At 44.9% G+C, this 12,262-nt stretch overlaps 1 protein-coding gene across 1 annotated transcript in view; it reads right to left on the reverse strand.

Moving 5' to 3' along the window:
• Positions 1 to 4,438: 4,438 nt before the first annotated feature.
• Positions 4,439 to 12,262, reverse strand: part of AGBL4 (AGBL carboxypeptidase 4) — a 987,573-nt gene continuing 979,749 nt past the window's right edge. Inside the window, exons 12-13 of the mRNA XM_070405080.1 lie at positions 10,673 to 10,769; positions 4,439 to 6,061 (exon numbers count right to left, since the gene is read on the reverse strand). Coding sequence (XP_070261181.1) covers positions 5,941 to 6,061; positions 10,673 to 10,769 — 218 coding nt within the window. The 3' untranslated portion in view covers positions 4,439 to 5,940. The remainder of the gene's footprint in view (positions 6,062 to 10,672; positions 10,770 to 12,262) is intronic.

Below are 12,262 nucleotides of genomic sequence, written 5' to 3' on the forward strand. Positions count from 1 at the left end.
TGCAGAGAATGTTTGTTCCTTCTCCCCACTACACCCATTTCCTTGAAGTTCCTGAAGCCACCCTGTGAGCAAAATAATCATTCTTAATTCCATCCTTAGGTGAGGAAATTGAAGTTCTAGGAGGGAAGATGACAGCAGCTAAATCAGGCTTACATTCAGGCCTCTGGGTTAACCCTCATCCTAACAAACCACATGGCCTGCCTAAGGGTGATGAACAAATGAACAAAAGAAAGAATGAATGAATAGATAAATGAATGAACTTACTAAAGAACAAATTAAGGCAAGCAGGATGAACGAGGTTTAATTTTTGAAAGTCCCTATCCTGTGTATTTGCATTTCAACACAGTGTCAAGCCCCCTGAAGCTGCTCTATGGACCAGAGCAATGAGGTATTTATTCACAATCGTGTACCCACCACTCTGACCACCACCCAGTGCTCAGCCCAGTGGAGAGCAGGCCTTCAATGAGCCCTTCTAAACCTGAGCAGAAATAAACATGCTGAAACCATGGCATCTATCTCCCAGGAGCAGTATGGAAAGGTATCGGGATGTTAAGGAGAGCAGCTGCTCCCTTCATAACACCACACCACAGTTGTTGGTTTTACTTATAGTCCAGAAGGGTGTGAAGAAGGAGAGAGAGAAACAGGAACACAAAGAGATGCCGGAAAGAGATCTGAACATGAGGTCACCCGCTAACAGTCAGGAAAGGGGCTTTGGGTGAGCTGTCCACCAAGGCTCTGGCTGGATAGAATTAGCATCAGCCTCCACTGGGGCTGGGCAGGAGAGGTGGCCCTGACATCCCGCTGGGCACAGTCCAGGGAGGCTGGGCAGAGGGGTGACCCATTAATATGGATGAGATGTCAACAGAGAAGATAGAATTTCAAATGAAAATGTAACCTAGGACCTCTGACTAGGAGTTGAAGTGAAAACGTGCTTAGAATTGACAATGATCTGTCATCTAATACTGAGTGATGCACACACAAAAACGTTCACAACTACACACACTCATGCATTTTCATACTCAAATATAAAGAAGTTACAAAAGCCTCATATATAATACAACTAGACTAGTGCACACACACACATGCACACTTACACTCAGATCCACCACAGTCAATTACCTGTCACCCACCCCAGCCTCTCCTCATTCGTCTCCCCACTTTGTCTCTCTCCCATGGATGCTCTTAGCTTTAAAGTTTGACAACTTTGTATACGGGCCTGCAAGCTAGGTTTGCTCTACTTTGCCCAGGGAGTTGCCCTTGTTTGGAAACATCCAAAGGCAGAAAGAAAAGGAGGAATGTCCTTCTCACAGGAATGTTCTGCTCAGAGCAGCCACCTCATTCCCATCAGTGGTAGCATTAGCAATATGTGAAGACTCCCACAGAACGGTTACTCTCTGCCTGGCCTTTGCAGGGCCCTGGGACCTGAGCGGTGAGTAAGACTGATTTTTGCCATCTCTAATCATCTTGCCCCCAAAACAATGCAAAATTGAGTTGGGAAAACAAAGCTGATACCCAGGAAAAGTGAAATACCAAAGCCATTTCTAAGTTCCAAAATGAATGTTTAGATAAGAGTTCTCTTAAAAGCCCAGAGGAAAAGTTATTTGTGAGGGCTGGGAGGTCAGGAAGACTTCCTGAAGGGGGGTCTTGAAGGATAGGTAGAAATCAGGGTTGCAGAGAGGAACGGGAAGCACTTAACAAACACAAGATGTTTAATACATTTTGTTGGATGATCATGACAGGGCAATCCAGGTCAAAGGCAGAGTGGACCAAGTGGGGACATTTAGGAGATCTCAGAACAAGGGGAGAAAATACTGGGAAATGCTTTTTTTAAAAAAAAGTACTTTCCCATTCATCCTCTCATCATAGCCTCATAGTACTCTTGGGAGTAGGTTGCCTGGGATGTCACGGTATCAAAGAGTAAGAAACTGAAGGCAGTTGAAGCTCTGGGGTAACGCCAGACAGGGCAAGATTTACTTAATGTCACCAGGCCAGGCAGTGTCGCTCACTGGTACCCAGCAGGGGGCGCTCTAGCCTCTCTTCTTGCCTGCCCACTTCCTTCTCAGGATAGAGCCACAAGCAGGTATAAAGGGTAGAATCTGCTACCAACTAGTGTTCTGAGGGGAGAGAAGGAGACAATTGTACAAAAAGGAAGGGTGGAGGGAGGAGGGACATACTGGGCCTCTACCTTGCTCTCACACAACCCTTTATAAACAATGCTAGGGTCTTTTTTTTTTTTTTTTTTGGCATCAGTCCAGAGGCTTAGAAACAGAACTGAAGGTCTGTTTAGCCTCAAAAACTGAAATAGGCAAGCAGGAGCCCCCATCTCCCCGCCCCAGATTCTTGTTCTAAGGCCACAGCAGATGCTGGGTCCCAGCCATGATGATATTGTTAGCTTGGTAGCAGCAGCAGCAGCAGCAGCAGCAGCAGCAGGGAGTCAATACCTAATTTTTCCTGTGCCTTTGAATAGGAGAGGGGCACAGGATGGGCTGTATCCTTTCATGGTAATTCAATGGCACCCCTGAGGCTTGCCTAAGAGGACCCCAACCTATTTTCTTAAGTTGTAAGAAGAGTGCCAGCCATAAAAATCTGGAGTGATTAACATTTGTTGAGCATCAATTCATACATCTACCAAATATGCACTGACCTAATTTACTGTGTGTCAGGCATTGTATCCATTGCCTGTTTAATGCTCCCAACAGTCCCTTGGGTTGGTGCTGTCCTTCATCTCAGTGCTGAAACCCTTCCTCTCTAACTTGAGATCATGGGTATTACCTGGTCCAGAAAAGCTAGTGGTTGCTGAGCAGGCCAAGGTCTCAGGAGGTCCACTCGAAACCCCTCCTCTCTTGGTCAGGCTTTTTCACTCTGCTTTTCCAATGTGAAGAAGCAGACAGTACTACTGCAAAAACACCCTACAATTGGCCTATACCCATGTATTTTTTCTGTTAAAGCAGCAATTTTCAACCTTTTTCATCTCGAGGCACACATAAACTAATTACTAAAATTCTGTGCACACCAAAAAATATATTATACTTTTTGCTGATCTGACCCCCCAAAAATTAGGTATGATTTTGATTCATTCACACCAGACAGCTATTGGCTGTTGCCACTCTTTTATTTGACAATCTAAGGGAAAAGAGGTCAGTGCCCCTGACTAAATAGTCAGGTACTGCATGTTTTAAAAATCCTTGTGCCGTGGCACACCAGCTGGAAATCGCTGGACTAAAAGAATGTTAAATGTTCGTGGAATCCATATGCTGTAGTTTATAGACATTTAATGGCACTCATTTAGCATTAAAAAATATTTTTCATCTGCACAATTCATTCTCTGACATCAGTTATGTATCCTCCTGCCTCAGGTCATTTCAGAGTTGCAGAATAGAAGGCAATGCTGCAGAGCATCCAGCATCCCCCTAGAGAAGAGTCCCCCATTTCCTCCATGACAAACGTTTATTCAGACTCTGCTTGCATACCTCTGGTGATGGGGCGCTCACTGTTTCCATGGGAGCCCATCCAATAATTGACAACTAGGGAGTTTTCCTGATTTGGACCTGAAATTGGTCTTACTGAGAATACTTCCCTGGATGTGATCTTTATATTTGACAACACAGAAAAAGTTTGCTTCTTTTGGACAAAAATAATGTCCAAAATACAGATTGTGATTTTGCCTCCCTACTTCTACTCCCTCTTAGGTTTTGTCTCAAGGAAAAATAGCTCCAGTCTCCTCTTCAATTTCTAATGGGAAATGATTTACAGACAACTCACCACCCTGGCTGTATTATCAGTAGCATAGCTACCATCTATTGAGCACCTTTTCTGTCATTTCCCATACCCAAATTCATTGAACCTAAATAACTACTACAATAAGATAGACATTACTATTACCATCCTATGGGTGAGAAAACTAAGATTCAGAAAGGTTCAATAACATACCCAAGATCACCCAGATATTAAGAGACAGAACCAGGGTCAGGATGCAGAATTAAAACCCAGAGTTGCCTGGCTCCATGTGTTTTGCTTGTAAACTATGAGCATATTCACTGCTTGTGAGGCCTGTGATCCAATTAATCAAAGCAATTTTTAAAAGTGGGGCCTAATCTAGTCACAACATATAGAAACAGTCTGACCAGGGAAAAATAGATCTGGACTATCACTTCCGTTACTTTATGCAATCTGCCTCTATTTATGCTGCCTCAAGAGAAGCTATCCTCTCTGAAAGGCCTGCCTCCCTGTTGTCTCATGTTGAGCTAGTTGCAGTCAACTAAATCCCCAGGACTCTGACATGGCAACTGCCAGGAAAGTTAAGTTTCAACTGTTCTTCCTTATCTTGGTTATAGAGTCCCTGACAACTAAGTGAGGTTGGCTGGTTGGATCTCAAAGGAGTGAGAGACCTAAAGGGAAAGGTGCCAAGAACACTCTGAGGGACAGAAGAGCTGCATCAACCACTTTATTTGTGTTCCTCTGGGCAACGAGCACCCTGGGGAGAAGCTGTATACACAACACAACATTTGTAGCCAGCGAACATATGGTTCTTGTTATAATTTCTGAAAACCAATAAGCAAAGGGAGAACACGCTTTGCTCTTCATTTTTGCATCAAACTTAGAAAATCTTCAACCCAAAGCAAAAAAGTGCTTCACTGGAGCTTTGTGCTAAAGGCCCTATCTCCCAGGAGCCTCCCTTCCTCTCCCTACCTCCTAATCCTCATTTCCGGGAGGTCACTTTAATTAGCAGGCTGTCGCGGTGACTCAGCCTGCTGCTTCCCCGACCAGGGAGGGAGCAGATTCTCCTGGACCATTCATCATACAAAGGCACTTGACTCTTTAGAAAAATGCACAACATTAAGCTTGCCCCACCTTGGGAATTGCTGCTGCTGTTGTTTTATTTTATCATCCCCACCTGCCTGGGAACGCATCTTTTCGTCTTTTGTATCTCCCCTACCTGGCCATCAGCCTTCCCCCCGTCAGACTATCAATGCCGGCCTCTTCAGTGGCCAGGCTGGATCTGTGACACCAGAATCTGGAGATTGAGTGACCAATACTTTTTTTTTGTCTTTGGAGCTAAATTCTCAATGAAACCACCCAGGCCATTGGGAAATAGCTCTTGGAATAGTTTTCTGACACTGCATGCTGGGATTTGGGGGAGTCAGGGAGCACGCAACTCATGCATAAAGTGACCGAATGTCTGAGACCACTGTAATTTCGAAAACTCTGTCCCATTGTTCCCAGCTGTGCAGGTGTCTCTGGGTTTCATGTGTTGTCAATGTTGCTTTGGATCAGCAGATATGGGCACAGCTTTTCTAAAACTATAAACAACCAGAGCTTATTTTAAAAGGTAACTATCTGGCCCTAACTGGTTTGGCTCAGTGGACAGAGCATCAGCCTATGGACTCAAGGGTCCCAGGTTCGATTCGGGTCAAGGGCATGTACCTTAGTTGCGGGCACATCCCCAGAAGGGAGTGTGCAGGAGGCAGCTGATCGATGTTTCTCTCTCATTGATGTTTCTAACTCTCTATCCCTCTCCCTTCCTCTTTGTAAAAAATCAATGAAATATATTAAAAATAAAAATAAATAAAAGGTAACCATCTGTAGTAACTGTACAACTTCAACAGGGAAAGGGCTGGAGAGCAGGGACTTCTGACCAACCTCTCAAAGGGATGTGTAGGTTTTCCTCTTCCCGTGAGCATCTCTATGTGGTGGGAAAGGGCATCTGTACTCGCCTGGTTTGCATCTCCTATTTTGTTCCTGAGCTGTAAGCTGAAGCCTTACAATTGATTTTCCATTGGTAAAAGGGAAAATCAATGATGAAATTTCTCATTTTCCTTCCTTCCTCTTCACTAGCTTATTCCTTATCCCACAGCCCTTCTCTTGGAAACTAGAAGGTGATTAATGTTATGCCCCAGCAGAAAATGCATGCTCCACAAGACCTCCCAGGACTTCATGTCCTTAAAAAGAGTTTGAAGGGTCTTTGTGGTTCACTGAGCTCTTCTTGTCCCCTTTGCTGATGGGATAGCTGCTGGCCGGGCCCCGCCGGAGTGGGTACTTGTAGGGAAGGGGTCTTTCTTTCCTGCAAAGGGGGAGATGACAGAAAGAGAGAAGAAGGACAGCACATATACACACTGTATGAAATCATTTGTGTGCATGTCTATCTCCCCCACTGGATTGGGACCGCCTAGGAACAGTGGCCTTGTCTTGTCCTGGGAACCCACCTCAGGGCCTGGTTCAAAGCAAGCACAGTGGTTCAATGAACACATTGTTTGCGGGTAGTTTTTATCGCGCGCTAACAGGTGGCGCGGGCCATTTTTGCTAATTTTTTGCGCAAATGGCAACGTTCAGTAAAATTACGATAACTTTAGTTTTACATATTTATACGTTACCCGCATTCTACCGCTAGTCTATAAAAAACGTATTAATACGTGTCCCACGCTCTACTACAACTGGTAGAACATATAAATACGTAAAACGTATAAATACGTTTCCCGCATACAATGTGTGAATAGTGGTTGGTTGGATGGATGGATGGATGGATGGATGGATGGATGGATGGATAGGTGGGTGGATGGATACATTACATCATTCTGGTTCTGGAAGAAACCTAACTTCTTATAGCTCAACTCTTCCATGTTTCCACCTTGATTCTACCTCATTCTATCTATTCACGATGATATGGGGGTGGACACATAGAAGGGCTATGGCTTGAGAGAGCCTAGGACCCATTCCCTTCACAAGCATCTGGGCTCCAGAGCCCTCTTTATATTTCTCAGTACAGCCCGATTATGGAATTTCATGATGGGTCTGTCTCCCCACAGTCTGGGGACTTTTATAAGTCAGAGATGTGTCTGGTTCATCACTGTGTCACAGCAGCCAGTAGCCAGCAGGCAGCACTCAAGGCAATATCCTTAACACCACTTTTCAGTAACCATCCACTGTCTGGTTGGCTCACACACTAGACTATGAGCTCCTTGTTGTCAGGGACCAAGTCGTATCCACTTTTTCATTTTCCCTCAAGCAGGGCCTTAGGTTGTGACTGACAAGTTGGTGTGCCATTCATTCATGCTTTGGACTAAGATTGATTCCCAGTGGAAAGAGTGGGCTTCAGAGCTAGAAAGAACTTAACTGAATTCCTAGGACTGCTATAAATGAGAGGTGTGACCTTGTAAAGTTATTTAACTTCTCTGAGCTTTATTTGTAAAATGGGGATAAAATAGTCCAACCCTGTAGGGGCATCGTGACTTTAGATAAAATAACATGGGTAAACACACCTGGTGTCATTCCTTGCCAATTGTAATTTACAAAGGCAGGGTGCTGGGTACTAGGTATGGTCCCAAAATGAGTCAGCCATTGATGCTGCTCTCAGGCTGCATAAGTTTAGTAGAGGAGAAAACTGAACAAAATAACTACACAGAATAATAAAGAACTATAACGCATGGCAGGAAATGGTAAATGGCATGAAGAGGGCAATCTCTTATTCTATCTGGATTAGAAATGAGGAAGTGACTTCCTGTAGTCCCCTACGCTCTGACCTTGGAAGAGCCATTTCCTTCATTGTTGATGACTGAGGAGTAAGGTAAAGACAACAGGAGGCAGCACACAAAAGGGACATCATGCTTCAACACCTCCCTCCCACCCTACCCTCCCTCCCCGCCGCCCCAACCAGAATGCCTGGCTGTTGCTTACAGAAGGATCTTGCCAACATGGCAAGACTGTCTAGCCTGGTGAGACACAGCTTGACCTTCATTCCCATTGACAGCCTGGAGCACATGCTTGGAATGTTGCTCATAGGCAATGTGACCTTGAAGAAGGCCTTTCCCTTCTCGGAGCCTCCTCTTCTTCATTTCTAAAATAATGAGAAGAGCCCATCTCCTTCCTGCCTCATAGCCTCTGGTATAAAGGGGTTGGGGACAGAGTTGCCTCCTTGCTGAGGCTCACCTGGCCTGGTCATGTTTCCTATTTAATTTTCATGTATCTTGATGGTGCATTTTGAGCTTTGGCCCTGTGACTGTCACTGTGGTCCTGTCAAGTGTGGAGTCCGTTTTGGTCATCAACACCACATCTCTGAGCCTGGGCTCTTAGGCCTACCTTGCTGGCCGTCCTCAGGCACCCTTTCTTAGTGATGGCCCAGCACCCAGGGGTGTTGACAGGTTCTGTCAGCACAAGGGTCAAAATTGACATATTATAATTATCCATAGAGATGAGAGAGAACAACGGATAGTTTTGAGTCAAAACATGTAATTTTCCTTTAGAACCAGAACTGCTCTTTTGCTTATGCTATTTGATGCTTGGGTGGAAAATAATACAAGAAACGGGAACTATTCAAATCCCAAGTCAGAGCCTTGCGTCCTCCTGGGAATTCATTTTTAAAAAGTTTCTGACCAGTTGAGAGCTAAGGGATATTCATGGTTTGATGAGTCAGCAGTGCAGGGATGGAGAGGGAGTTAATTTTTGTTTTTCTTCACTTGTGGGTGGGTGCATTTACTTTAAGTCCTCAAGGCTGTGAACTCTGAGGAATGAACTCTGTTTTCTAAAGAGGGCTCCAAACTCAGGGCAAGGGGTTTCCATGAACAGTGAAATCAAGGTGTTGAGAACTTCCCTGCATCCTTTAGACCAAGTTTCACCCCTTCCCCATGTCAAATAATTCTTCACCAAGTGATGCTGAGAACATCAAGCCAAGGATCTTGGGGCCCAGGCTCTAGTCCTGCATCTGACCAGCCATGTCTTCCTCATCCGTATCATGAGGAGGGGTCCTGGATGATTGCTAAAGTCCCCGACTGTCAGCCCCATTCCATTAGTCTGACACAATGCAACATGCAAGAAAAAAGTGGTAAAGGATCAAAATAATTTCATTCAGGCTGAGAGAGAGAATCCCCAAATTAACTTGCAAATGAGATTCTAAGAGTTCTTTTGAGTTTTATAAAGCTTTAAAATTTTAAGAACTTTAACCAATCAAGAATAACTTCTAAGAAAGAACTGAGTACTTTTCTCTAGAGGTGAGCCCCTCCAAGACAGGGTCATACCTTAATCATTTATATATTCAGCTTCATCCTTTCCCCAGGGTCCTTGCATAAAGTGTTGTTTTCCTAAGTGGATGACTAAATGAATGAATAAATGTATACAAAAATGCACACTCAGTACAGTCTAGACACTGTGGGAGCACAGAGAAGAAATAAATATAATCCTCCCCCAGGATGGGGGGCACAAACAGCCCCATGACTGGTGAATAATCTGAGACTGACTATGAGTCAGAGTACATTGTCATGCAGCTGGGGCTCAAGGATAGTGACTCACAACATGGTTTAACTGGGGCCCTGAGAAATCATCCAGCTCAACCAGAGAAGGCCAGGATCTTGCCCTAGGCTATGAAGAGCCTGTTGGAAATCTGAGACTGCAAACTAGAAATCAGAGGAGATGGAAGCATTTATTGACCATGTATTGGCTGCTAGGCACTGTACCAAGCTTGCATCTAATCTTTAAAACCATCTTTAGAGGTCATTGTTATTACCTCAACTTTATAGATAAGTAGACAAAGGTTTTAAGAGGTCCCACAGCTACAATGAGCCTGAGAGAATTTGAACCCTCACTTTCCAGGTGGAACTTAGCTGGACCTCAGTCTAGCTTTGGAATCATAAAAATCTAGGATCAGATCCTGGCTCTGACAAAAATTCTTTGACCTCAGGCAATTCTCTTCACCTTTCCGAGCTCTCTTCCCTCATTTGTAATATGGAGCATATAACATCTACAAGGAATAAATAAATAGGATCAGGGACAGAAATTACTTCACTCAATAAATAACAATGATTGCTATAGGGTTTTTTGTTGTTGTTGTTGTTGTTAATAATTAGGTAAGGAGGAAGGTGCAAAGGCCCTGAGGCAGCAAGCACATAGTCAAGGTCTTGAGCAAGGACTGTGGGAAGACTTGTTTGGCAGGAGCAGTAAGTTATACATCTTCATGTCCTTCAAGGAGGCTGGACCACAAGGGAAGTAGGAGATGAAGCCAAGAGGCAGGGCAGGGGCTGCACAATCCAGATGCCCAAATGCTCACTGGGCTCACCTCCAGCAGGTGTGGGAACACCCAGTGTTTGACACTCTTGTTTAGTCCTCAGGAAGAATACTCATCTCCTGACGTCTCTCCTCACTGGCTTAAGAAGTTGCTCCAGCAGAGCGCCTGAGCCAAACCTTCTCAGGGGTGTGTCCCCTCCAGCCCTGAACCTTTGTGTCTTGAGGGAAGGGGACTACTATGCACCAAAGGGACATATGTATGATAAACTTCCAACTGAGTGCTACTGTCCCAGTTTATGGATGAGGAAATGGAAGGATAAGACACTTTCAGAGCCTAGATGACATAGGTGTCTCTGAGGATGAGCTATCAGATGAAGTAGCATATGGTACCACCAGACTAACTTAGAATTATGACTGCACTTGGCTCCCAGTAAGCCCCATCCCTGCAGACTCCCATGAAATGTGACCACCCCTCACTGTCCGACCCCATATCGATACTTTATACTCAAGAAATACTCTGTTAAGCTCTTCTTTCCCATACACTCTCTGTGGCAGGGCTGGGATTTCTTTCCCATGCCACAGATGGGAAACTGAGGGTGGAGAGAGGCTAAGGGAAGTTGCCCCTGAATGTGAAGCCCACAAAGCAGGACTCCAGACCACACTGCTCTGCTCAGCCACTTACCGCAGCCTTGGCATGGGAATCACCATTTTCTCAACCATGGGGTCCAGCCGATAATAATCCAAAAATGTTCTGGCCACGTTCCGCCCCAGCTTCATATCTGCAAGTTGGTGTATTAAGGAGCAACTTGGAAAAGAGACTGACACAAAGTGAGAAGAGGACTAGTATAACAAAGGATTACAATAATAAAAACAGTTGTATCACTCACTACTCAATGCTTTTTGCAGGGACTATCTTTTCAATCTGCACAACACCTCTTGGGAATAACTGGGCTTCTGTGGTCTGGCTTCAGGTATATCAGGAGGCCAATCATAAGACCCAAGAGGAAGATTCTCTTTGTTGTATGTAGAGCAGGGCCCGCCTGACCCTCAAGGATCTGTCTTCTTTTTTGGTAATCCCAGCAACAATGGTAAAATCCTCTCACCCTACATAGGGTCCCCATGCTACCAATAATAAATCTTTAGAGCTATGTTAAAATACAAACTTCCTGGGGACCACAGTGGCCATTAACACCTTAGTATAAATCAGTACAGCAATCATCTATTCAGCTCCACAGATTATCTGCTCTGTGCATTATATCTCACAGTGCTGGGCCTTCCCATGAGCTGTTTCCTCTTCCTGAATTTCCTCCCTCTTCCCTTCACTAATTTATACCTATCAAGTCTCCAATTGGGTGATATCTCTTTAGCAAAACCTTCCATGACACTTCTCTCCCCTTGCCCCATACTTCCATGGCTTCTGAACTGACTTCACTCAAAGCACTTATTACCTAGCTCATGCCCCTTAGCTCAGAACATCCAAACTACCACCAATTCTTCTCCATGAGACCTCCTATTTCTTGAGTTTGTCTTTAGTCTCCAGTCCCTTGCTAGCCCCCTAGACAAGGCCAGTGCTGTCTTTTCCCTGGCTTATTGTCACCCTGTCTTGACTGCCTGTCTCCACCTATTTTCTACAATGTAGCCAGGGGGGCTGTTCTAAAACACAGACTTGATCATGTCACCCAATTGAGTAAAACCATTCAGTGGCACCCAGTTGCCTTTAAATTTCAAATTTTGGAACTTCATTTACAAGGTCCTTCGTAATTGGGTCCCTGATTATTTTCTTGGCTTATGCTTGCTACCTCCCCACATCTACCCTCTTCCTTGCCCTTCACACTGTAGCAATGCTGAACTTTTCCCCCTCCAGGTCTCTGCCTACACTATTCTGTCTTCCTATACCACTCTCCCTCCCTCCACAAGCCTTATACGGCCGACTCACTCTCAGCCTTCTGACAGCTTAGTGTTGTTGTCATTTCAAGGAGAATTCTCGGCCACGGTGCCATCCAAGGTCTTGGAGCTAGACTAGCCATTGCAGAAGGGTCGAGTGAATTTGTTCCACCTTCTTCAAAAAGTCCTGGAGTTGGGGTTGGGCAGGACCCAGCACATGAACACTGGCATTTTTGGAGCACCTGGCATGTGCCTGGCACTACACTGGGTACTTTGTTTACATATGCATTTTGATCAAAGCAACCCAGAGAGGAAAGCATTTTCTGGGAGGCGAAGGAACTTGTCCAAGGCCACATACCCAGCAATGCTAGAGTCAGGACTAAAATCA

The sequence above is a fragment of the Myotis yumanensis genome, unplaced genomic scaffold (genome assembly GCF_028538775.1).
Source record: "Myotis yumanensis isolate MYYU_CA2020_CCGP unplaced genomic scaffold, mMyoYum1.0.hap1 SCAF_2, whole genome shotgun sequence".
NCBI lineage: Eukaryota > Metazoa > Chordata > Mammalia > Chiroptera > Vespertilionidae > Myotis > Myotis yumanensis.